The sequence below is a fragment of the Fusarium odoratissimum genome, assembly GCF_000260195.1.
Source record: "Fusarium odoratissimum NRRL 54006 unplaced genomic scaffold supercont1.6, whole genome shotgun sequence".
Lineage (NCBI taxonomy): Eukaryota > Fungi > Ascomycota > Sordariomycetes > Hypocreales > Nectriaceae > Fusarium > Fusarium odoratissimum.
Genome location: NW_022158692.1, coordinates 1,605,316 through 1,629,352, shown reverse-complemented (window position 1 = coordinate 1,629,352; position 24,037 = coordinate 1,605,316). Strand labels below are relative to the sequence as shown.

At 48.2% G+C, this 24,037-nt stretch overlaps 10 protein-coding genes across 15 annotated transcripts; 4 read left to right on the top strand and 6 right to left on the bottom strand.

The window, feature by feature from the left end:
• Positions 1-154: 154 nt before the first annotated feature.
• Positions 155-2,320, top strand: FOIG_05205 (protein PBN1). Its single transcript, XM_031203710.1, has 3 exons — positions 155-751; positions 805-862; positions 910-2,320. The coding sequence occupies exons 1-3, from the start codon at positions 459-461 to the stop codon at positions 2,047-2,049; spliced, it is 1,491 nt and encodes a 496-aa protein (XP_031067289.1). The 5' UTR covers positions 155-458; the 3' UTR covers positions 2,050-2,320.
• A 4-nt stretch (positions 2,321-2,324) lies between these two features.
• Positions 2,325-5,033, top strand: FOIG_05204 (uncharacterized protein). 5 transcript variants are annotated; one of them, XM_031203706.1, is made up of 7 exons: positions 2,325-2,587; positions 2,643-2,749; positions 2,827-3,126; positions 3,177-3,614; positions 3,667-3,914; positions 3,974-4,510; positions 4,565-5,033. In XM_031203706.1, exons 1-7 carry the CDS (start codon positions 2,459-2,461, stop codon positions 4,747-4,749), a joined length of 1,944 nt encoding a protein of 647 aa, XP_031067285.1. In that variant the 5' UTR covers positions 2,325-2,458; the 3' UTR covers positions 4,750-5,033. The 5 variants fall into 5 exon arrangements, with proteins under 5 accessions (XP_031067285.1, XP_031067287.1, XP_031067284.1 ...); XM_031203708.1 differs by having other exon boundaries at positions 2,643-3,126; positions 4,565-4,976; XM_031203705.1 differs by having other exon boundaries at positions 3,974-4,936.
• Positions 4,938-8,231, bottom strand: FOIG_05203 (hsp98-like protein). Its single transcript, XM_031203704.1, has one exon. The coding sequence runs from the start codon at positions 7,880-7,882 to the stop codon at positions 5,108-5,110; it is 2,775 nt and encodes a 924-aa protein (XP_031067283.1). The 5' UTR covers positions 7,883-8,231; the 3' UTR covers positions 4,938-5,107.
• Positions 8,232-8,413: 182 nt separating this feature from the next.
• On the top strand, positions 8,414-10,192 carry FOIG_05202 (uncharacterized protein). The gene is made up of 2 exons (XM_031203703.1): positions 8,414-8,935; positions 8,997-10,192. The coding sequence occupies exons 1-2, from the start codon at positions 8,744-8,746 to the stop codon at positions 9,570-9,572; spliced, it is 768 nt and encodes a 255-aa protein (XP_031067282.1). The 5' UTR covers positions 8,414-8,743; the 3' UTR covers positions 9,573-10,192.
• Positions 10,053-11,486, bottom strand: FOIG_05201 (uncharacterized protein; the record flags this gene model as incomplete). Its single annotated transcript, XM_031203702.1, has 4 exons — positions 10,053-10,187; positions 10,322-10,849; positions 11,139-11,321; positions 11,424-11,486. 4 exons carry the CDS (start codon positions 11,484-11,486, stop codon positions 10,053-10,055), a joined length of 909 nt encoding a protein of 302 aa, XP_031067281.1.
• A 1,135-nt stretch (positions 11,487-12,621) lies between these two features.
• FOIG_05200 (uncharacterized protein) lies at positions 12,622-13,748 on the bottom strand (the record flags this gene model as incomplete). Its single annotated transcript, XM_031203701.1, has 3 exons — positions 12,622-13,493; positions 13,551-13,611; positions 13,686-13,748. 3 exons carry the CDS (start codon positions 13,746-13,748, stop codon positions 12,622-12,624), a joined length of 996 nt encoding a protein of 331 aa, XP_031067280.1.
• Positions 13,749-15,090: 1,342 nt separating this feature from the next.
• Positions 15,091-15,819, bottom strand: FOIG_05199 (uncharacterized protein; the record flags this gene model as incomplete). Its single annotated transcript, XM_031203700.1, has 1 exon — positions 15,091-15,819. Exon 1 carries the CDS (start codon positions 15,673-15,675, stop codon positions 15,091-15,093), a length of 585 nt encoding a protein of 194 aa, XP_031067279.1. The 5' UTR covers positions 15,676-15,819.
• Positions 15,820-15,904: 85 nt separating this feature from the next.
• FOIG_05198 (uncharacterized protein) lies at positions 15,905-17,738 on the bottom strand. Of its 2 annotated transcripts, XM_031203698.1 has the most exons (3): positions 17,502-17,738; positions 17,115-17,449; positions 15,905-17,068 (listed from the first exon to the last, which is right to left on the bottom strand). In XM_031203698.1, exons 1-3 carry the CDS (start codon positions 17,591-17,593, stop codon positions 16,017-16,019), a joined length of 1,479 nt encoding a protein of 492 aa, XP_031067277.1. In that variant the 5' UTR covers positions 17,594-17,738; the 3' UTR covers positions 15,905-16,016. The 2 variants fall into 2 exon arrangements, with proteins under 2 accessions (XP_031067277.1, XP_031067278.1); XM_031203699.1 differs by having other exon boundaries at positions 15,905-17,449.
• Positions 17,739-18,098: 360 nt separating this feature from the next.
• FOIG_05197 (uncharacterized protein) lies at positions 18,099-19,581 on the bottom strand (the record flags this gene model as incomplete). Its single annotated transcript, XM_031203697.1, has 3 exons — positions 18,099-18,536; positions 18,590-18,784; positions 18,835-19,581. The coding sequence occupies 3 exons, from the start codon at positions 19,579-19,581 to the stop codon at positions 18,099-18,101; spliced, it is 1,380 nt and encodes a 459-aa protein (XP_031067276.1).
• Positions 19,582-20,244: 663 nt separating this feature from the next.
• Positions 20,245-21,897, top strand: FOIG_05196 (AAT family amino acid transporter; the record flags this gene model as incomplete). The annotated part of the gene is made up of 1 exon (XM_031203696.1): positions 20,245-21,897. One exon carries the CDS (start codon positions 20,245-20,247, stop codon positions 21,895-21,897), a length of 1,653 nt encoding a protein of 550 aa, XP_031067275.1.
• Between the last annotated feature and the right edge of the window lie 2,140 nt (positions 21,898-24,037).

The following is a 24,037-nucleotide window of genomic DNA, read 5'->3' as shown; positions in this document are numbered from 1 at the left end:
CCCCGAATAAGCTTAGCGCCGAGTCGCTGGCGGTAACCAAAGAGGAAGAGTACGAGGGGCAGGGGCCCGGGTATTCGGTGACACCAGCCAGTGCCTGATGTCCATACAATCCACGTGTACTGGATACTTGATTGCTTCTTTCAAGAGCTTTGGCCAACCACTTCAAGCTTCGGTCACCAAAACCAACGTCACCTTTTGAGGGAAGCCTCTGTCAACCAATTCACACACCGAGCGCAACTGCGAAGCGATTCATAAACAAGGCAGAAACATAAAATCTTTTTTTTATTGGCTAGCTCATAGCTCATACTCCAAACGCGATCTAAGCCTACTCTAGAGTTTATCCACACGCGACAAGCTTCCTTGAAAGCTCTCAGGTAGCTTCCATACTAAGCTGAGAGATAGTTTGTATACCTAAGCAACACACACCACAACAGGAGCAAGCATCAACTACCGCCATCATGCGTGAGCGTGTCACGTTTATCCACAACGACTATACCCTTGATCCTGAGGAGTTGGACAACCAAGAAGCTGGATTACTTGGGCCTCAAATCGAATCAGTTCGTCAGGATAAACTCACTATCCCCTTCGACGAGTTGCCTAGTGAGCTCACCGATATACTCCAAGAGTATGAGGCTCTCCATATCAGATGGGCTAGCCCTGTCAAATCCGAGACACTCGACCCTTTCACTTCACGAATTTCACCAGGGCTTCATGTCTATGTGACTCCGGAATCCCCAAACTCATGTAACCCGTACGTCGTGACCTCGAGTTGCGGCCACTTGAAACACTAACCCAATATCCTAGAACAAAACTTTGTGGCTGGCTCCAGAGGTTTGGGCCACTGGCCTGTTCAAAGCCAGAGGTGGGTTCCATAAGCCATCTAACTAACAAGATGCTCACCAGTAACAGGCTTTCACTGAGTTTAAGCAACCAGCTACCTCCACAGCCCCGAACTTCTCATTTCATCAAGCACTGGAAGATCTACACTCCTTCATAACTGTTAGCTCTCAGGAGTTCTGCCCTGAACTGGACACAGTTTGTAACGCCCGACTACGAAGCTTGTTGACCGCGACTAGCTTGGACTTATCCTTTGATAAGTCTACAAAAGCTCTTGTCGCTTCTGCACTATGGCCTCTTCGACCCCAAACCGTTGCTGTTCCTGCATCAACTGAAAGAAGGGTCGAAGTTGGCATTTTTGTCGACGACCGCTCGCAACCAAACATAAAGGAGAATGAACTTGGTGTCGCTGGCGTTCTATCCGTACTTGGCGACAAGAAAAAGCCTTCGCCAACCATCTTCACCTTCCCAGCCCGACACCGTCGAGATGAATCTGTCTTTACATCTAGATTTCTCACACCCACAGGGCTTCACCCAACTCTTCAGCTCAGCTTCAGCTCTAACAAGCTTCCAAGCGCTGAGGGCGAGTGTGCGCCATACGCATTCTTGACATTACCCAAGACCATATTTGCGGACCGTTATCAACTAGGAGACGATTTGTTCCTGGCCTCCAAGAACTTGACAGCTTTGCGATACACAACTCTACCCGTGGACTTGGAAGCACCAGCATATACCACTGAGGCATGGGGGTCCAGTATTCTGCTTGAGCTCGCGCCACCTACCTCTGAAGAAGGGCAGCCGTGGAATGTTGAGATCCCTCTTCACCTGCGATACCTTAAGCCTTCAGTGACTGGCCAAGCCGAGGCCGAGGTTCCCTATCCTGCTGTCTTCTGGGCATGCTCCTCAGGGGAGGAGACGCTGGAGAACCCATTTGATCGTCTCCATATTGGCTATGACAATCTTTTCCCTCGAGACACTGCCTTCTGGCACGTCACCCCTCAACCAGAGGGTGGGAGCAGACTTATGAACCGTGTCACCGTCCCTGTCCTTAAGCTCGAGGGCATAGATACAATCAGGTCAGGCACGGCAATTGCTGTTTCGCTAGGTTTCGCCTGGGTACTGTGGAAGCTGGTCGGTGTTATGCTGAAATTTGAAAAGCCAGTGCTCAAGAAGACCGCCCCAAAGAGGTCTAAACAAACCAAGAAAGCTTGAGGTCAAGTTTCATATTAGTTTGTTTGATCTCTGATGTAATGGTGTAATAAATGAAAGAGAGATGTAGATGAGAGTTCAACACTAATTAAATCAAGAGGACTAGTATTTTTCTCCTCTACTAACCTATCGGATTTTCGCTTATTGTCTGAAACCTGCCTGAGTACCTACCTATTCTGTATCGCCCAACGCCGACTAAACGCTGTACACGTGACGTCAGACACTCAAGATAGTAGAACGCAACTCGACCACTAGACTGATTGATAGACTTCTTAACTATCTCCATCTTCATCTCAAGTGACTCATCGACAACTCATAAAATTTTATTACTGTGAACCTAATTAAATGATATAATCTAATCAAGGTTACAAGCCACCGTGTCATCCGCTCTGTGTTATAATAATGCAAATTGATGGCTCCAACACCATCATCAGACGAGTCACCCGCGTCGACTTCTGGCCCGGGCCTCACACGAGCGCCAGACTCATCGCAAAGCAAAATTAGACGAAATGTGGCCTGTATCAGTTGTCGCGACTCAAAGGTGAGTTGTCTCGACTGAGCTGAGTTGCGTATGGTTAATGCTGAATCTGGGCTAGGTGCGGTGTCGAGCGAGTCCTGTCACGGGACAGCCATGTCAACGATGCGCCAAGTTACAAATTCCGTGCGTATACGATAGATCACATAAGAGAGTGACAAGGAGAAGGTAATAGTCTGATTGCATTACTCCGAAATGACTCTATGGTTTCATCTGAATAAGTGAGTGATATTGACAATATGTAGTAAACTCGAGCTTCTGGAACAAGAACTCAGATCCATCAAAGAAGTTGTACAGCCCAAGAGTAACGCAGAATCGCCATCAGTCTCTCAAAGAAACGGAACTGTGTTTCCTATACAACCATCCCAATTGCCTCCAGCCACAAATGGAACCGTCTTTTCGTTATCAAGCAACCTGCAAAGCCCTCAACAGCCCCAGTCATTCGTGCCATCAGCGACGTTGCTCGAAAAGACAGAGCCTACAAAACCTCGCATGTTAGGTGGTAAATTGGTGTCTGGACAGGATATTGACTGGTACTTTGAGAAGTAAGACTCCCCGGGACTGATGCTAACAGCAGTAAGGCTGACAGCTTCAGGTATTTGCAATGCTATCATCCCTATCTACCCATCTTGAGGAAGAAAGACCCAGATGAATGCTTCGAAGCATCAACAACTCTCTTCTGGACAATAATATCGACAGCTTGTCGTCGATACGCTAAAGATGAACAACTTGTAACTCTACTCCTCGATTCTCTTAACCGTGACGTTTGGGTCCTGCTTCAAGCCATCACATTAGACCTCGAGTCTATTCAGGCTCTGTTGATAATCTGCACTTGGCCATTCCCGACCATCAGGTTTGTCACTGATCCATCACCTAATTTTATTAGCAGTGCCCTCAACGCTTGCATGCTTCTCGGCCTACATACTGGACGAGGATCTCATCCTAGCTTCTTGATTGGCGGACGCCAGCACATGACATGCACAGACTATGAGGCATCTATAACGTGGGTTTTCTGTAGTATTCTCGCTCAAAGGTTTGTCTGATCTTGCAATGGCAGTGTAACCTAGATTACTGATAATGTGCAGAGTGTCTACAGGCAATGGGCATCCGCCTCCTTTTCTCCAGCATAATGACACCAAGTGCAAGGATACCATTAAAGATACTCTTGCGCCGGAGTTGCTCACCTTTTTTGAGCTACAAAAGTTTTCAAATAGGTTACATACAGCCATGTCTGCCCAGATATCGGCAAACAATGGGGTTCCTGAAACCATCGTCAAGATGTGGGAAGCTGAGTTTGAGCTTCTAAGACCCCTTGTCACCCATGTCGAAACAGGTAGGCTCCCGGTAACACCCCTACTCAGCATGTCATTGCTAAAAAAAACCTCCTTCCAGACTTCTCTCGTTTTATAATGCTAGTTGCTCAACTCGAGGTCCAGGCTTACTACTATATCTCGCCCCCTGACCAGCGTCCCAATTTCACCCTCAATACTCTCCGCACATACAATACCTCACAGAATCTTATAAACACAGCCCTCACACTCGAATCAACGTGCCAACTACTTACACACAGCCCCCACTGGGTCTATCGTGCTTTAGTCGATGCCAGCTGCATCCTCCTATCCACGCTACACTCCACTGCTGCTCCGCAACATCTCTCATCCTCAGACGCTGAAGTTGTCGCTGCGCAGGTTCTATCCCTTCTAAAAACCTGCTCAGTTCGTGACAATGACCTCCCTACACGAGGATCCATCATTCTTGAGACTTTCTGGTCTGTAAGGCATTTGCTCCCTAAGTGGGATATTCCTGTTGGTGCATGGCCGGATCGTATAGGTGCTGCCACATCGTATTGGTGTCTCACAGCCTTCAAGAATGCGTTGCAGGAGGCCAAGAATATCACAGATGGTACACAAAAAGGCATTGATGCCTTTCGTAAGTCTACAATCTTAGTTAGATGGATTGGGATTGCTCACATGTGGCATCTAGAACAAAGGTTCCCGGGGAGTAACGGTGACAATAACGAGAGCAATGTCAACGCTAACACAGACATCAATGGCCAAGAACAGACTATGGACAGTGCCATCGATCCCCTCCAGGGAATTGACTGGTCCATGATCATCGATGATTTCGGTTGGATTGGAGAGGGTCCCGTGTTTCTTGGGCCAGCATGATAGTCTAAAAAAATGTTTCAGTTTGAATGGCGACTTTCAGTCCAGATCTCTATAGAGATATTATACTTACCGTAGTGTTTACTCGGACAAACCAAACCAGATAGATCAAGTGTGAGCTATCCGGGTAACCACTCAGGACAACATCGTATAGATTGAGTCAAAGCATGTCACATCGTAGATAACAAAGATAATTTGAACTTTTGTTCCCATTGTTTATAATCAAGTAGCTAAATACATGAAACTTCAGTACAAACACCAGGGTGAAACCTTAACTCCGTCATGCAATCATCAAATTCGTCCATGAAAACAATGTCACCCATCAGTGCCCCTTCAATCACCAATTTTTACATGTAAGCGCTTAGTCGTAGATGTCTTGATCCATGTCATCCAACATCTCGTCGACTGCATCCTCTTCATCAACCATATCTTCATCCTCTCCAAGCTCACTGTCGGGATGGTTGGAAAGCACAACAATCTTGCCATCAATGAGCTCAACACGCGCGTATTCGCCATCGCGGATGTTGTTGCGCAGGATGAGAATAGCAAGACGGTTGAGAACCTCCTTCTCGATAAGACGAGAGAGAGGTCGAGCACCATAAGCCGGTGAGTACCCACTGTTGCCAAGGTAATCTTTGGCTTCTTCCGACACGTCGATATGGACCTTTCGGCCATTGTCTTCGAGTCGTTTCTGGATCTCGCCAAGCCGAATATCGACAATCTTGCGAATCTCCTTGCGTGTGAGACGGTTGAAGATGACAACCGAGTTGATGCGGTTGAGGAACTCAGGCAAGAAGTAGTTGCGTAAGGCGGTCATAACCAACTCGCGAGTACTGGGGTCGACACGACCCTCCTTCACGCCAGGTCGAACGAGGTATTCTGCACCCAGGTTAGAGGTCATAACCACGATGCAGTTCTTGGCGTCAACGACTCTGCCTTGGCCGTCAGTGATACGCCCATCGTCCATGAGCTGGAGAAGGACAGTGAGAACTTCCTTGGCAGCCTTCTCAACCTCGTCAAAGAGCAAGATTGAGAATGGCTTGCGGCGGAGAGCCTCAGTGAGCTGACCGCCGGCATCATGTCCAACGTATCCAGGAGGCGCACCAATCATGCGGCTCAGCGCATGTCTCTCCTGGTATTCAGACATATCAAAGCGGATCATTGCCTTGGCGTCGTCGAACAGAAATTCGGCCAGGGCCTTGGTCAGGAGGGTCTTTCCGGTACCCGATGGACCACAGAAAAGGAAGCTAGGCGGCTGATTGGGATTACTAAGGCCAGAACGCTGGAGTCGAATGGCGTTGGCGACAGATTGAACAGCTTCCTTCTGGCCAACAACGACCTTGCTGAGCACCTTTTCCATGTGGATGAGCTTCTCCTTCTCAGAGGTACGCAGGCGAGTGACTGGAATGCCAGTCCATCGAGCGACAATCTCGTTGATGTTATCTGCGGTAACGATGTCGGTGACCATGGCGCCACCAGAGTCCGTGGGGGCAGTAGCGTTAAGAGCGGCGTCGGCAGCAGCTTTGCGAGCCTCAAGCTCCTTGATGACAGCCTCTTGTTCGGGGATAGCACCGTACTTGAGATCGGCGGCCTTGGCGTGCTCAGAGTTATTCATGGCATCCTCGAGGCGCTTCTCGAGATCATCGAGCTTGAGCTTGGCTTGGTGAATCTCCTCACTGCGCTTGATCTCGCTCTGATACTTCTCACGGAGAGGCTGTAACTCCTCTTCAACGTTCTTAGCATCCTTTCTAGCTTGAGCAAGACGAGTCTGGGATGCCTCGTCCTTTTCCTTCTCAAGAGCCGCAATCTCGATCATAAGCTGCCTAAGCTTGCGCTCGAGAGAGTCGATAATTTCGGGCTGAGACTCTCGAGCAACACGAACCGCAGCAGCGGCCTCATCGACAAGATCGATGGCTGAGTCAGGCAGTCGTCGGGATGTAAGGTAGCGTGCAGCCAGATTAGCGGCAGCTACGAGAGCGCTGTCGAGAATAGTGACTCGGTGGTGACGGTCATATCGCTCCTTGAGACCTCGAAGGATAGAGACCGTCTCAGGGATGCTGGGTTCCTTGACAATAACCTGCTGGAATCGACGTTCGAAGGCGGCATCCTTCTCAACGTACTTACGGTATTCAGCAAGGGTAGTCGCACCGATACAGTGTAGCTGGCCACGGGCAAGCATGGGCTTGAGAAGGTTGGCAGCATCCATGCCTCCCTCACCGGACGAACCAGCTCCCATGAGAAGGTGGATTTCATCGACAAAGAGAATGATGACATCCTTTGACTCAGTAATCTCCTTCAAAACACCTTTCATTCTTTCTTCAAACTCTCCACGATACTTGCTGCCAGCGACAAGTGCACCCACGTCAAGCGAAAGGAGCTTGCATGACTTCAAGTTGTCAGGAACATCACGGTTGACAATTCGCTGTGCCAGTCCTTCAATGACTGTGGTCTTGCCTACACCGGGCTCACCGATAAGGACAGGGTTGTTCTTGGTTCGTCGAGAGAGAATTCTGACAACTCTGCGAATCTCCTCCTCTCGACCAATGACGGGGTCGATCTTCTTCTCGCGTGCCATTTCAGTCATGTCAATGGTGAACTTGGCCAGGTTCTCATTCTCCTCTTCAGTATCAGCCGTCTTGCTGTCGACTCGCTTTGTTCCCCGAATAGCCTGTACTGCTTCTTGTACCAGCTTGGGCTTGGGAATGTTGGCTTCCTTGAGAGGTCCTTGGATGGTTGAATCCTCAGAAAGAGCAGTGATGAGGTGGTCCACGCCAATGTATGTATCCTTCTGTACCTTTTGCAATTCCATGGCCTTTCTTAGCACATTGTGGAACTGAGGTGCCAAAGAGACATGCTCAGGTGGGGGGTCTTGACTTGGGAGTCGAACGAGGGTTTTCTTGAGGGCTCGATCGAAGAGTTGAGGATCGCCATGTGCTCGCTCAACGACTTGTCGGAAGAGTGTGCTTGTGGGAGGAGGACCGTTCTGTTGATCCTTTGAAGGGTCCGGGGGAGGGTCGAGCAGAGATACAGCGAGATGAACCGGCGCAAGCTGGGAGTGGCCGTATTGTTCAGCCAAGGCCATGGCATCTTCCACGGCCTTTTGGGCACGGTCTGTGAAGTCCATGCGGCTATTCATGATTGCGGTGTGGTAGTGAGAGTGTAAACGATAGTTTAAACAAGAGAATTATTGTGTATGTATAGTCGTAAAGTAGTGTTGCCCAATTATTAAAGTAGTATGTAAGAGAAGGGCGATGTCAGGTTTTCTGACTTGGGAAGATTGGGTATCGTTTGATGTTGTGGGGTATAGTTGCTTGCTGTACTTAATGTAGAGAAGAAAGAAAGTGATCCGGAAGACCGAGGATCAAGAGGTGAATTTATTCACGAATTGGGTGGATCTCATGGAATAATCAAGCCACTCCATAGAAGAATCTGGCGGAGGATATCGTCCGACATGAAATATCGAGATCTTGATGGTAGGATCCAGCAAGGTCAAGTAACATCGATACAAGCTCATGGAAACCTCCAGCACAACCCATCAGCTTCTGGCAGCTTCCGGATTCTTCGACGTCATTGGAGCAAGGTCAATCCTGGAAGGTCCATGCTGAGAGCTTATTGGCTATATTCTTCTTATCTTATCAGCTGATGTTGTCAGTCTGATCTGCTTATGCTTTTCCGTAAAGGGTAGCCGAGACCGTTGGATAGTTGCAGTTGCCAACTTCCAGGTGAAACTGCCAGAAAGACAAAAATTTCAATTGTGTGAGGGCCTTTGATACCACAGAGCCTAGACACAAACGATGGACGATAACAGTCAGGTTTGATAATTTAACTGATAAGTTAAGATGATTGTAGATCAAAACAGCCCCAAAATACAAATCGACCAACTTTTTATTCCAACCTCACGTGACCATACGCTCGTCCGTGATTGAACCGGCGATACTGGCATTTTTTCCAATCAGTCTCCAGTATCAAGGTCATCTCAACTTCACAGTGGGCGACCATGAACACGGCACCGACATCTCGACTGGGCCAATTGCCCAGCTACGTACGGATATGGGTGCGATACGGCCATTTCGGCAAGAAGAAGGACGGCAGAGGATTTCCTCCACCTGAGGGACATGGGGAGGATATCTGGGTATTTGGTCACAGAAGAACGAACCAAATTATTTACAGCTTTGATAAGACGCTAAACGTGAGTTCAATTATATAAAGTCTCTTATAAGCTGCATAGATGTGCTAACTTGATGTCGTAGGGTTTCCACGATCTTAAGCAACTCCCATTCAATGGTAAAAAGACAAAACCCGCCAAACTTCGAAAAGACTACTGGTCTCCCTTCGCGCACATCTCCTTCCCCGCCGGCCAAGGCTCCATCGGTCGGTCTGTCTTCCAAAAATTGCGCGAGTTGAAGCACCTGCACGAGGTAGCATGGGACGACGACTTTCGATATAAGAACCCCGAAGAGTTCAGTGAAGCCGATCGCAAGCGAGTGGCCAAGCAGCAGGAGAAGGGCAACATGGATCATCGCCCCATCCGAACCAGAGAGGAGCGCGGCGTTGCTCTCAACGCCCAGAAGCCAAACTCCATTGCCGACATAGCGTCTGTTCTGGGCGGCGCTGGCCGCGGCAACAAAATCGTTCTATCAGAAGATGCCGAGGGTGCTGAGAAGAAGCTCTTGGATGTCAAGGTAAACTGGGCGAACGACCAGGACAGGGAGTACGCCCAGAAGTGGTCTGGAAATGTTACACATGGTCTGTTCGAAAAGCCGAGCTACATTTCGAACGAGCCCGAGAAGAAGGAGGAGAAGGCACCGGAGCCAGTGGCTGAATGAAGAACTCAAAGAGAAGATTGAAATGAACTAAAAGCCTCAGGAGATGGCATAGAAGGTGGTTGGGTTGGAGATTGAGTCTTCCACGAACATCCAGGCCCTCCTACCTCAGTCATTATTATACGTGTTCTACCTCCATTGTATAAAATGTGTATTTTGGACTCCATCGGATTGGACCACATGGAAAGGTGTGTCATCGAGTGTCTGGAGACTTAAAAAGGACATTCCTCAGACAGTTGGCAAACGTTTGTAGATGAAGGAGCATGTATATATTCATCAGGTGGCGTGGTGCCAAAGTCGCTGTACGATAATAGCTGTACCATCAACTAAATCCAAACACTCATAAATCATTCATTACCCCGGTTTGTCACCAGGTGCAAAAGTCCAATCTGATATAGGGCGGAAACGCCAGAACAGGTCCAAACCGTAGAGGGAAAAAGAGCAACCCCTGAAAAAGCAGAGCGAGCACATAGCTAATTTAATTTAGATAGGTAGCGCAAACTGCTTCAGGTACTCGTAATCAGCTACGTTGTCCTCGACCGTCTTGCGGATAACCTTTTGCGCCTCAGGACCATACTTGGCGGTCCATTCCTTATCTTCTGACTCGGTGGTCATCGTCTTCTTTAGTTAGCAATGTCAGCCTTTTTTTCACCCTACCACAAGAAGCGCGAACGAACAGTGGATGTTGTTGCAGACCAACAGGTGGAGGGATAGTGGGGAGGGTGCGATTATAAGAAATCGTTTTAACGTACCTGGTGATGAGTACGGGGCCTCAGAGCCGAGCTCTTGATAGCATCGTTGTGCCAGCCATTCCATTTCTGGAAGGCAATGGTCGCATAGTTGCAATCTTCGTCATTCCACTCGAGCATCTCGGGCTTGAAGTCAATACCTGTCTTCTCGCAGTAGAGACGGATGGTCTTCTCGGGGTTATCGAGAAGATCATCAGCGTCGATGACAACGAGGTTGTCCTTATCGACGATGTTCTCCTTGATCAGGAAATCAAAGAAACGCACGAGCTCCTTATAACCGGCCTCATTGGGCATGAAGTCATAAAAACCAGTGACTTCATCCAGAGGCGGCACCGTGCAACGGTAGTATGAGGGGATAGCTCGGCGAGGGTGGCGGATGAGGAAGGTGAATTGGAATTGCTTCAGGACCTCTAGTGGCAAAACAGTTGGGTTGCCGGGCTCTTCCTCGCCCAGAGACGGCGCAACCTTGGTAGGCTTGTTGTCTGGGGCCATGAGGTAGTAGGCCATGTCCTTGATGAAGATTCGCTTGCCCTGGGAGGAGGTGTTAGTACATTGCATCAATTGATGAGTCTCTCTCATGGCGCGGTTCCCGCCAATGGCGAAAGGACGATAAGGATACGACATGTAACATTGATTGCATATTCATGACCATCATGTGTCAATCAAGCGTATGCTGCAGATAAAAAACTTGGCCGTGGCACATGTCTCTTGTTTGGCTTGCAGTTCCCCTCATTCGAGAAGGCGGGGGAGTGACGGGGAGTTCGGGGAGTTCGGACGATCGCATGAACCATGAGGAGAATGGAGGGGAGGTTATACTAACATCTTTGCCCGCATCCATGACCTCGTTGAGGACGTCTTTGTAGGTCTTTTGCGAGAAACCACTCTGCTCGCGAGTGGCAGTGTCGTTTCTGAAACGATCACTGAGGATCTCAGGACCATAGTAGAAGGCATCTCCAAAAGGTTCGTGAACGCTCTCTAGGATATCGCGGCGGGCCATGAAGACCTGTCAAATAACCAGAGTTAGCATCATGGCAGGGAGCGCAATCATGACAATGTCAACACTGGGAAGACGGCATGATCTTGGGGTTTCGGGGGCTCAACATACCCGCTCAAAGGCCGTAGAGCATGCACGTGGGTGCGTGGCAGTAAAGATAGGGCGGAGCGCCATTTTGGGAGAAAGAACCAAGAGGAAAAGGGAGATATAGCAGATAAGTGTTGTCGCTGCAACATTAAGCTGGAGGAAGAGCAGAAAGGATGAGAAGAAGAGTAAACCTCCAAGGACACGAAACAGCAGATCAAGCCATTAAAAGGTATTCGAGACGCCCAGCGCACAGTACCTGAGTACTCACAGAGTTTGCTGGAGAGCTTCCGGACCATCGCCCGATGGTAATTGTTGAAGCGATGGTCCGTAGGCTATTACTAACCCGGTTAGATCCTCCCACCTTGAACCTGGGCGTGTGGCCCATGAACGACCCTTAGTGGTCTCCCTTTGAGTGTTGCGCATGCGGCGTGTACGTCATGTTGGTCGATAGTGGTCTCCGCTGGGGCAACTAAGACGAGATATCTCTCAAGTATCCGAGTTTTCTCGCTCCTCATTGATGCTTTTTGAGCCCATCCCACAGTCCCCCCAAGGCTTTATCGGGCCCTTCGTTTTTTTAATCCCTGCCCTTAGTGACCTTGCAAAGCTTTCCGAAAGGTCAATTCCTCCGACTTGCCCCACGCGGCTGGGTCAAGCCTGATCCAGGCCAATCCTATGAATCTCAAAAAACGCATGTCTTTTTCCGTTGCTGTGAGTTGTGTCCTGCAAGTGCCTGAAACGGATTTAATAGCGTAAACTCAACATTGGCAAACATGTTCGCGTATCCCGGGTAGTGGGGGATACGTCTCTTTTTCATGGGTGTCACCCTGCACAAGAAGGCATCGCGGTGATGGTATACATAAGGTACCTAATGTAAATGTGAGACGTTGATAAGCGACCGATATTCCGTTTACAAAGCTTTTGTCTTTGACGTGGGACGGCCCGATGGCAGTACAGAAAATACAGTGTGATCTTCAATGCGCCCAGGCCCTGCTAAAGAAAGACCTGTCAGGGCGACATTAGAGAGCACGCAATCAGCCCCACTGGGCTCACGGGGAGTTCCCCAAAGCTTCTAAAGCTATTGTTCTGTTTCCGCGGGGAGTTCGTCGCGACTCGTCATGCTGCCTCTTGCATCGCGTGTATGCAAGAGGTGCTGCTAGTCGTCAAAGTGAATGCATGTGTATCATGGAATTGGTGAATAATTCGTTTGTTGCTTTTGGTAAAGTTATATGTATCTCTCCCAGCTTCCAAGCCACCTCCAACTCTCGGCCACACGACTGATTTTTTCCAGCGCACCGTTGACCCGGCCCTCAGGATCGACATACTTGTGACCTTCAAATTCAATGAAGAATATGTACTGGAAGGGTTTTACGAGGCTTGGTAGAGTGTTGATGCTGGTCAAGTTGATGTCGAATGTTCGGAAACAGCTCAGCACATCCGCCAAAGCGCCAGGTGATGTGTGAGGTACTGTGAAAGAGACAAGCGACTTGCTCCCCTTCTCAGCAACAGCCTTTTCAGTTTTTTCAAGGTCCTTCGGGCCTGCAGCATTTTTACCAATCACGAAGAAACGAGTCGTGTTATCCTCTCTGTCCTCAATCGATTTTCCCAGAAAATCGAGACCATGAAGTTTAGCGGCGAGCTCGCTTGAGATGGCGGCCCAGGTACCCGTCGTGTCCTTACTGACAATTTCAGCTGCCTTGCTGGTTGAGCTGACCTCGAAAATCTCGACACCCTTGAGATAGGTGGAGATGAAAGCGGTACATTGGCCAAATGCTTGGGGGTGCGAATATAAGCGTTGAATGTGCTTGAGGCTTGCCAGGGGCCTGGACCGTGGTTTTGAAGGTGACGGGTCAGTGGCTGTCGGGGTGCAAGTACCGGATCCTTCAGCAATGTCTTCGACAGCTGGCACAGGGCTCTTGTGACCAACAAGGCAATGGTGAACGTCCACGTATGTCTCGCCATCGACAGTGATATCCGGATAATGGTTCGTTCTGTCAGCCAGGTTGTCCAAGGTGAAGCTCACAGAACCATTGGTGGAGTTCTCAAACGGCACAACACCAGCTTGCACCTGGCCACTTTGGACCTGGTCAAATACGTCTTTGCCAGGAAAATCAGTACGGACATCCCGACTGCGATGTATTGACTAAAACGTACCATCGATAGTAACTGCAGGGGAGAATTCCCATGTTGACTCAGAAAAGGCCTGACGGACAGCCTATGGAGCCAGGTCAGTCAAGGCTAGTGTCATGCGGTCGTCGTTATGGGGGACAGCTATAGGATAGGCTTTACCTGATGGGTGTATGAGGCCACTGGGCCGAGGAAGCTGACAACAGGTTTGTGTTGGCTGGCCATGATGCCTTGGTTATGATCGGTGTCACCGGATCGACTGAGATTTTTGATGCGACGTCAAACGGAATTCTGGTGCAGCGTGACTACGCTTTCAGCCCCGAGTCTTAGGGTTATTCGTATACCAAGAATGGTTAGGTCTCTAGGAATGTTGTGTTGCAATGTCTTGCTTGAGAATGAGGCTGTCACCAAGCTGTGAGAATTGGGATGAGATGCAGTCAATTGGCTCAGTGACGAAACTTCTCACAGGCTATTCCGTCTTTTCTCGTCTGTGGGTGTCTTCGACTCCAGCTTTGACCCAATTGAACACCAAAGAAGGCGTTGGCGATGTCGTGATAATGTCGTGATCGTGGGGGAGGAATGAATTCCCTCCCAGTTGTGTGATGAAAAGTTGCAGGGTAGTACAGCACTAACAGTTTTTAGGCGGGCAAATACCGGGTTTGAGATAGTGAGCCACTTGGTTCATGCGGGGTTCAACTGGCCACTGCGAGATCGGTTTAACAGGAAAGGTTGGTTTTGGCTATGGTAGGAGAATAAAGCAATGAAGTTTCTGTGAAATGAGATCCTGCCTGGTATGAAACTTATATAAAGATCAGAAGCCGATATTACCATGGAGGTGAGAAAATAAAGGAGCGAAAAGGTTAAGTCATGGCGTTTTCTTTTCTTACAACGTCCATAATTGTATTATACTAGGGCAAAAGCCGACATCGCTGCCTCTATTCACCTTACAATTGAGACTACCTTAGAGAATGGCAGAAAGCTTAAGACTTTAATCTTAAATAGGGAAGGGCGATACATATGAAAGGCTTGATTTATAGTTGTAAGTATTTGAAATGTCTCCTATGAGCTCTTCTTTTAAAAGACGGTTGATTGGATTGACTTGACCTAGGGTAAGAAAGTGAAATACATAATAGTTTATATGCTGGCTTACACAAACACATAGACTTGTATCCTAAGTAAGGAAAAGACTTGAGTGAATTACATAAGACTTAAAGGTAATTTTAATATAACTTAGTAGGCTCTTAGATTAATTTAGAGGTTAAAGGTCTTTCTTCTATTAATTTAGTAATTAAGAAAAAGAATAATTATCAACTATTACTTTTATTATCGATTCTATAACCTCCGAAACCAAATAATTTACTCTTAAACATATTAGATCTGACTATTTGAATGCGCTTAATAAAGAAAGGCACGAGGAAAGTTCAACCTCATTCCAGTAATATGCTATCGATTTAGACCATGCAGCAGGCTGATATTGCAACACAGGCCACAATAAAACCTTGGCTCAGTCATAATCGAATAGAACAGTTCGTATGTAAAATTATTCTCCTATTGCTCAACTCTTCGTTCATCTCACAAATTGATCTGCGAAGCTTGCCCCGAGTCCAACAGCTTCATAGTGCTTTCGTGCCTTGTCCAACTTGCTGAAAACATCTTCCACGCCAACAGGATTGCCATCAGGGTCAATATAGATATAAGCCCCCGTGACATGAAACATGGTCACCATCTCCTTCACATCCTCCGGAACCTCGAGAGTATGAATATCTCCAGGAGGTTCAAAGGCATAACCGCCCTCTGTCGCCCACCACGGATGTTCTAGATAATGCCAGCGGCCCTTGAGAACTGTTGCGTGCACGCAACCAGCGTGGCGATGGCGCGAGAGGATACCAGATCTTCGGACTCGAAGAATGTTGACAAAGTAGCCGCCAGAAACAGAGAGAAGAAGAGGTCGGAACCAAACCTCTGGTGCTTGCGGGACCCAGAGGCGCTCGTCGCATTCAAAGTCGAAGATTCCTGGAACGACAAGGTCGTCAGGAACAGCGGGAAGACGGGGACCTCGATATGGAACAGCGGCTTGATCCGCACGTTCTTTGAGCTCTTCTTGCTTCGAGGTATTTGATATCATAGTGACGGTTTGCGTTGTAGTAGCCATCTTGGTGATTGATAAGATTTCTTCGGGTATGAGAAGGGAGAGTTAGTTTGTGTTGGTGTGAGGAGCTTAGACACAAGCTGGTGTTTTATAATCTTTTACCACCGGGCGATCAACATATTCACGGTTATGTATCTTACATTTAAAGTCTAATGCAGCAGTAGTGAGGTGATAGGAGTGCATGTCGTTAAGCCGCATGGCGCAAACTCTGGCGCCAACGGCGGCCCCAGATCGGGGGTGGAGCTTAATTGAATGAAGGTCGTATGTCGCTGACATACTTTCCAGGAATTAACTTGTATTCAATGGGAAGAAGAAGCTTTTTCTCGGTATTCGGAACTTCGCAATTAAGAAATGGAAAGCTTCCAGCCCCGTTGCTTCACCACATCTAGCCAGTCCACCTTATCTTGGTCTTCCCTCCTTGATCCATCCATTCTTCGCCGCCATACTTCATCAAGAACATCAAGACAAGCTTCAACGTTTCGGAATTTCCGCCACTTGATCATCTCGCCAAGCTTCTCTCTAATAATTTCTATCTCACTTGTCTCGTGGGCTTCTCCTCCTGCCATGAACAGGGGGAAGAGGAGGGTGCACTCCACGAGGCAACCCTCTGACACTTGTCTGCTAAGCTTACATATCGACTCTACACAAGCCTTCAGCTTCGCTTTCAAAATGTCAGAATAGCTGTTAATGTAGCGAGCAAGGGTTCGGTATAGATGAATGAGCGCCGCGTTGCGATAGGCTTCACCAAGCAACGCTAGCGGTGAATCATCGTGGCCTGAAGGGCAAACCCAACTCTGGAGTTCACTTTCTATCTTTTGTGAACGTTCAGCAAAACTATAACCGCGGGTCTGTGATCCCAATTTTGCTTCTGCGAAGTCGGCATTCAGAATGCTAGTCTCGGAGATGAGATAGAGTATCCGCGACGCAAATCCAAAATAGGGATCTGCAAGTGTGTCATCCTCTGAGGCCCAGTAGAACCCCCTTACTAATGGACGACAATCCATCGAGACACTCATCATGATATCGTGATAGGCGAAATTGCGGAGAAGCCACCTCCCCTCAAAGGTAGCCTGAACAGCTTGCTTCGGATCCACCACCGCGAGAGAACCCTCTGACTGCCAAGCTAATGCAGCAGCTGCGCCTGTCAAGTGAGGATACCAGGCATCGGTAGCCTCGGATATTGACTCCATAGAACAGAGGACCATGGTCACAGCGAGGCACATCTCAGTTGATAGCTCACTCTGCTTCATTGACTTTTGAAGCTGAGCCAAAGCATGTCCACGGTGCCTTAGCGAATCCGCTCTGAACTTCTCGTCACGTAATGCTAAGTGGGAAGAAGCCCATGCTGAGACGGCATACATCAGGGCAGGGCATTCGAACGCCATGGGAAGGATAACTTTGCGGGTAAGCTGATGAAGTTATCTAGTGATCGGTGCACATACCGGAGAGGAAACAGTTGTTTTCGAGATTCGTGGTCAGTAGAAACGCAAGTGTCACCGTGTAGTAACGCAGCATCACTCGTCTGCTTCCCACAAGATTTTTCGAGTTGGCGTCACCAGGTTCCAGCGATAGTCCAAGAGGTTGGCATAGTTGCGTGACCTCTTTGATTTGCTGGTCTATGCTCGGGGTTCTCACAGCTCTTGTCTCGGTCACTTCAGACCCTCCCGTTGCCGCCCCAGGTGACGGTAGCACTGAGCGTGGAGGCTCACGCTTGCATACTAGGTTGAGACGCAAACAGTGACTGCAGATAGGGTAAAGCTGATCACATTTCTTCTTTCTGGGATTGATTAGCATAGCGACCTAAATGATGCATGAGAACCTTGACATACCGTTGACGACATGTTAGACATCCACGCTTCTGTCGAGTGTAGCCAACTCTCCGAGTTGAAGCCGAAGGTGTGGTTCTAAGTGATTCGTTCATGGGACTCAAAATCTTGATCCGATTCTACTCAGGAGCCCGAGTAAGCTTTGAAATGACCAAGAGCGCTATGGGCGGTGATATGAAGGAAGAGAATTAGAGAGGAAGATTGAAGATTGAAAGTTTCAGGCCACATCCCGTAATCAACGACACTCATGCACGGCGCTATGGGCGGGAGAGGCTAATCTGAAGATTGCAACGTGGGGTTATGCGGGGAACCTAATCCTGGGGTAGATCGTTGGCCGAGCTTGTTAGTGCAGATATCGAATAAACGACGAGTCAGAAAGGAGCAGGCACAAGGGAAGATGTTGTAATGCTGCAAAATTGATTGAAGTTGTTAGCTATCTTGGTGGCTATAGCCATGGGCCGCACCAATCTCTTTTATCAAAAGGCTAGGGACCATAGAGCTTAGGCAGACTGATAGCCATTTACAATACCTGAATGGACATCGGGTTGGATTTTAATGAACTTTTACTGCAACTAATGAACTATCTATTTTGAAGCATGATTAGAGTCGCGCTCCTTGAATATCAATAACCTCAGACATCACAGTCTGAATAGATTCCCGTAGAATACCAACCATCCGCCCCAATTCAGACTCAGTTACCACATATGGGGGAGACATTATGACATGATCAACATGGATATCCCCAGTTTCACCCAGGTTTCCCAAAATATTCAAGCCCAGATCAAGCGCCTTGTCCACGATCTGGTGGCACAGTCTCATATTTGCCGGGAAGGGTGTTTTGGTGCGACGATCTTGAACGAACTCAACAGCCCAAAAAAGACCACGCCCACGGATATCGCCGACAAATTGCATATGTCCAAGATTTGTTCTCAGGAGCCTCTCCAAGACTTTACCCATTTCTTGGACGTTGGTGAGAATATCTTCATCACGAATGATGCGCTGAGCCTCAAGGGCTGCAGCGCAAGCCACTGGATGAGCCTGTTGAGAAAGTCAGCCAGTTCCAAGTCAACTTCTTGTCATATAAAGCTCACCTGAAATGTGTGTCCATGGGCTAATCCCCGAGATCCGTCCGCGAGGGCGTCGAAAATCTTATTGCGAAGCAACACGCCAGATAGGGGAACAAAACCTCCACCAAGAGCTTTGCCTATCATCTGAATATCAGGCCCTGAAATGCCCTCCTGCTCCCAAGCATGCATAGTGCCGGTTTTCCCCATACCGCACATAATCTAAGATGTATTAGCAAATATGGTTATCGGTACAATCAATAGTAACTCACTTCATCTAAGATCAAGAGGACATCATGTTTGTCGCAAATCTCTCGGACAGCCACGAAGTATCCAGGTACAGCAGGAAGGCAACCTAGAGTAGTTCCACTGACAGTCTCAGCCACAAATGCAGAAACGTTCTCCGGTCCAATACGGAGAATCTCTGCCTCAAGTTGATCTGCCAGACGCTTGACATAATCTTCGTCGGATTCGTTTCCCTTCAGCCTATAAGCGAAGCAGGGGTCAACGAAGCTTACATTATGAGAGAGCCAGTGGCGGTACATGGCCCTTCGAGATTTGTGGCCAGAAACACAGAGTGCTCCAACCGTGTTTCCATGATAGCTCTGTTTTCTTGCGATGACATGGTGCTTCTGGGGCATTCCTCGCTCGTGCCAGTATTGTGTTGCGAGCTTGATAGCAGCATCAGTGGCTTCGCTTCCAGAGTTGACGAATATGGCCTTGGACAGGCCACCGGGTTGCCCTTGCAGAAGCATCGACGCAAGCTCCTCGGTTACATCGCAAGTGAAACGTGCGCCAGAGTAGAGATAAGGAAGCTGGTTCATCTGGTTCGCGACCACTTCAGCAATCTCTGGACGTCCAAAGCCGAGACATGATACGGCTGGTCCGGCTGAAGCATCAAGGATTTCACGGCCAGACTCGAGAAAGAGAGATACACCTGAGGCAGAAACGACTCTTTCAGGTTGATCAGCGAATGAGCGATGGAGAATGTTTGAGTTGGAGACAAAAGGGTGAGCCATCTTGGATAGTTGAGATTTACGGTCTGTTGCTAGATGCCAGATCTGAATCTTTGAGAGCTAGGTTTGCTAGATATATTCGTCATATCATCAACTCTCTTTCCGCCCTACTTGATATCTAGGATACTTTAGGCGACTTAGTATCAGCCTCCGAACCAGTCCCGAACTTAACTATCATGAAGCCCCCTCATGAAATCCCGCCGTTGGCGCCGGGTGAGCTTAATAGCGGCGCCAACGGCGTGGAAAGGCCCAGACTATCCACTACTGATAGACAAGGTTTCTCCGCACTTCCCCGCGCTGCAAGCCTCCATATACCGGCGATAGGTAAATTGATAGCCGTGTAAGTGAAGACTTCCATGTTGCTGGTAGTCGTGTCAAACCAAGATGAGGGACACCTCTCGCTATCGACTTGGCCTATGTTATTCATGAAGATACCTACCTCAGTAGTTTTATTAGTGCATCGTGACTTCCTATTGGTCAAGGTACCCTCCTTCCATGCCATGGTCGCTTGGGGCGACTTGTGTGGTAGGTAGTGGTATGGGCGTTCTTGCTTAATATAAAATGAGCAAGAAGGTTACCTTTTCCATATCTTGCAAAACACTCTTGTTCTCTTCTTAAATCTCTATTCGACCTTGTCTCGTTGGTGCATCGATATTCATTCCAGCCATGTCAGAGTCTATCCTCCCGGGTCCGGGGCCCCATCCTCTCAAAGCCAGGGATGAGCAAGAAAAGTCCCCAAGTCATCTTGGCGAAGTTGAAACCATTCGAAATGGTAGCTCCGATCCCGAAAGAAACGAAGATACACACCGTGGCTTCAAGCCTCGGCACTCTCAGATGATAGCCATAGGAGGTGCCATTGGAACTTCACTGTTCCTAGGAACCGCCCAGGTTCTTCGCATTGGCGGTCCTCTGTTCCTTCTGATTTCGTATGGAGTTTTGTCTATACTCGTCTACTGCATCGTCACTGGAATCGCCGAGATTGCAACTTATCTCCCTGTTCCGGGAGGCACTATGGCCTACTACGGACACAAATATGTGTCTCGCAGCATGGGCTTTGCAATGGGATATCTCTACTGGTACTCACTTGGCATCTTGATCCCCTATGAACTCGTCGCTTCTACACTTCTCATCAACTATTGGGGCACTGCGGTTAATGGCGCCGTGTGGATCACCATCATATATGTTGTCATCGTCATTGTGAACCTCTTCCCGGTCAGAGTCTTTGGAGAGTGCGAGTTTTGGAGCGCAGGCATGAAAGTTCTCCTCATCTTAGGCCTCATCTTTCTCTCCATTGTGCTGTTTTTCGGGGGAGGCCCTGATCAAGATGCTATCTACTTTCGATACTGGAAAGACCCCGGTCCAGTGAACACTTATATCGTGGAGGGCGATGCCGGACGACTCGTTGCACTACTTCAGTCTTTTGTTCTAGCATCCTTCGCATTCGTCTTGGCTCCTGAACAACTCATCGTGACAGCGGGCGAGATGCAATCGCCACGCTATAACCTCCCCCGAGCCGCTCGACGATACATTTGGCGCCTGATCGTTCTTTTCATGCCCTCCGTCCTCGGAATTGGTGTAATCTGCGCATCAAATGACCCCCGACTTGCAGCACCTGGGACTGCGCGCTCACCTTTCATTATTGCCATCAAGAACGCCAGCATCCCTGTCCTGGATAGCATCGTCAATGCACTTATCCTCCTTTCAGCGATCACGGCTGCGAACGCATTCCTCTACTCTGCCTCTCGGAATCTTTATTCACTTGCAAAGGCCGGAAATGCACCTGCAATATTCAAGAGATGTAATAGATATGGCCTTCCATATTATGCAGTATTGATCACTGCCTCCCTCGGATGCCTAGCATACCTCAGCCTGTCAAATAGTAGCCTGACGGTCTTCAACTGGCTAATCAATCTCACCAATACCTCCGGCTATATTAGTTGGATCTGCTGTGGTATAATTTATGTGAGATACCGCAAAGCCATCACTCACCATAAGTTGGAGTCCCCATATCGCTCCCGCCTCCAGCCGTGGGGCATGTACTTCGGAGTCATTGTCTCCATCATTCTTTTACTCATCAACGGATTCACTGTCTTCTTTTCTTTACAATGGTCAGTGGGTGATTTTTTCACGGCTTACATCGGCATCCCTGCGTTTCTGCTCATCTACTTTGGCCACCGACTGTATCATCGGGGAGATGGGTGGGTTAGAAATCCTGAAGATGTTGATATGTATGAAGGGATGGATGAAGTACTGGCTGCAGAAAGACCACCGCCCGTTAGGGGCAACATCACTCGAAGACTGTGGGCCTCGGTAGAATAATCTTCGAAGATCTGCCCTGGGCCTGCTGCATAGTCCTCAGGGAGCAAGAAAACTTCTAACCCTAAGCTTGGATGCCAAAAATAAGTAGTCTAAAGGTCTCCTAAGTCAAATCTAAGTTTAAATGAGTATTTTTGTCATTTAGAAAAGAGGTCTCAAGTCGTTCTGCCTCCCCTTGATAGTCTAAATCGATATTACATTACTGGAACAAGGTTTATCTTTCCCCATGACTTTCTTTATCGAGCGTATTAGAACAGTTAGATATATTTGAGAGTAAATAGTTCAGCCTTCAGGGGTTATAGAATCGACAGGCAATAGCTTATTGTTATTCTTCTCGTTGATTACCAGTCCAACAGATGAAAGACTACGTACCTCTAATTAAGATACCAAGAATACTTAATCTAAGGCCCTACTAAGTTATACCAAACTAACCTAACTCTTATTAAATTTACCTTAGTCTTTTTATTTTTTAGGATACAAGGCTTAAATTTTCTTGCCTCCCTTGGATCTATGCATTGACCGTTTTGTCCAACTGCAAATGCACCGTATATTGAAGGACCCCCTTCAATGTTCGAACAATGCTGGTGAAGATGGATATGCCGAAGGTGATATGAGGGAGATGATGATATGCTGGCTATTAAGGCTAACTATATCATTGATGCTTGTGCATAGTACCCGCAGGGAGGTAAACAGGCGGGATGATACTGATAGCATGATACATACAGGCATTGCAAACAAATCGATCGGATCGTAGGGCCGGGTGACAATTGATGTCCATGTGCGCCTGATAATCCTTGACAACCTCCTTATAACCTTGGTCCCTATACGTCGCATTGACTCCTGAAGACTCATACTTTGAGATACCCCCATCATATTGTTGGCACGTATAGGACAAAGCTCTCAGCAGTGCGTGGGTATTGATATCAGATCGCCCACTTTCCGATCAACAGAGAGTCCAAGCGTAGAAAGCAGGCACGGATTACGAGGCCAGTTACGATGACAAAGCTCCTTTGACGACCGTGCTATGTACTCCGAAGCGTAGATTTCCATCAGGGGGTAAGGCGTCCAATGAGTGGTATTAACTGAAGCAATGTGATTACTGTAATGGATGGATATAAGAATTAAAAGTCACAAGTTATACATGTGCAATGTGCATACCCCGGATAACACGAAGGACTGTTCAAAGATAACGGGGAACAAACAAATGAATGATGCCGAAACTAGAAGTTCCCGACCACTGATAACTTGTTATGTGATTAGACGTGGGAAGTGAATGCGAATGTGGATATGGCCTGACGGCCTCCATTCCTATGAGAGGTCGGTAAGCACGTGGTAAGCAATTAAGTTACGGCTACCTTACCTTTCTTTATGCAAGATGGGAACAAGTAAGTCACCCGTTTCAACTCAATCAACCGCTATAATTCAATAGCTCGTTCACGGACATTTTTTCATTCCACGAGTTGTTTCTCGAACCCATTGGGGAATATTAGCAACACGTTGTTTTTATTTCCCTGTATCAAACTACACAATCAGCAAGAAAACAACTGGACAGCGGAGAGAAATGCGCTCTTTTAACTCGGACGGCGTCATCCGAGTGGCCCCGGTCGAAACACGGTCTGTTTCACCAAGGACCAGCAACCGACCTATCAAGACAATGTACAGGCGCCTCGATCCCAGCTGCCAGGGTCTAGGCTCACTTTGTTTCATGCTCCGACACTCCACGAATCAGCAAGCCAAGTTGGAGGTTGTGTATTTGGTGACGATGAGTTACACTCAAAGACACAATATCTGTCGCTGTCCGTCTTTGTGCTTCAGTTTCAAGTTGTGATGGTTCTCGTCATGGCGCTAATATCGTCCGTCCAGACGGTCTATCTTTGGAAGACTGGCACGACATGTTTCGTGGGCGGAGACTGTAGAACATACTTGAAACTCGCTCGCGCTCATCCATTGTCAGCAAAAGCCCTAGCCTCATCTCTTGTGCATGAAGGCGACCAGAATTCCATATTCTATGCACACGAGACTTGAGCGGCGGCTCTGCCCTTGTCTTTTCGTCACGATCAGCGTGGCATGTGGAGCCCTTTTCCCCTCTGGAACTCTGTAACGACGCCGCGCGATCAGATCGCCCATTCCATTATCCCTTCCA

What these genes read in the sequence shown, in the direction of transcription:
- FOIG_05202 (XM_031203703.1), top strand. Translation starts at nt 8,744, where the DNA reads ATGAACACGGCACCGACATCTCGACTGGGCCAATTGCCCAGCTACGTA. An exon ending in GCTTTGATAAGACGCTAAAC is followed by an intron (nt 8,936 to 8,996) that starts GTGAGTTCAATT and finishes TTGATGTCGTAG; the next exon opens with GGTTTCCACGATCTTAAGCA.
- FOIG_05205 (XM_031203710.1), top strand. Translation starts at nt 459, where the DNA reads ATGCGTGAGCGTGTCACGTTTATCCACAACGACTATACCCTTGATCCT. An exon ending in TCCCCAAACTCATGTAACCC is followed by an intron (nt 752 to 804) that starts GTACGTCGTGAC and finishes CCAATATCCTAG; the next exon opens with AACAAAACTTTGTGGCTGGC. An exon ending in TGGCCTGTTCAAAGCCAGAG is followed by an intron (nt 863 to 909) that starts GTGGGTTCCATA and finishes CACCAGTAACAG; the next exon opens with GCTTTCACTGAGTTTAAGCA.
- FOIG_05204 (XM_031203705.1), top strand. Translation starts at nt 2,459, where the DNA reads ATGGCTCCAACACCATCATCAGACGAGTCACCCGCGTCGACTTCTGGC. An exon ending in ATTGACTGGTACTTTGAGAA is followed by an intron (nt 3,127 to 3,176) that starts GTAAGACTCCCC and finishes TGACAGCTTCAG; the next exon opens with GTATTTGCAATGCTATCATC. An exon ending in TGTCACCCATGTCGAAACAG is followed by an intron (nt 3,915 to 3,973) that starts GTAGGCTCCCGG and finishes ACCTCCTTCCAG; the next exon opens with ACTTCTCTCGTTTTATAATG.
- FOIG_05203 (XM_031203704.1), bottom strand. Translation starts at nt 7,882, where the DNA reads ATGAATAGCCGCATGGACTTCACAGACCGTGCCCAAAAGGCCGTGGAA.
- FOIG_05198 (XM_031203698.1), bottom strand. Translation starts at nt 17,593, where the DNA reads ATGAACGAATCACTTAGAACCACACCTTCGGCTTCAACTCGGAGAGTT. An exon ending in TGTCTAACATGTCGTCAACG is followed by an intron (nt 17,450 to 17,501) that starts GTATGTCAAGGT and finishes AATCAATCCCAG; the next exon opens with AAAGAAGAAATGTGATCAGC. An exon ending in AAACAACTGTTTCCTCTCCG is followed by an intron (nt 17,069 to 17,114) that starts GTATGTGCACCG and finishes TTACCCGCAAAG; the next exon opens with TTATCCTTCCCATGGCGTTC.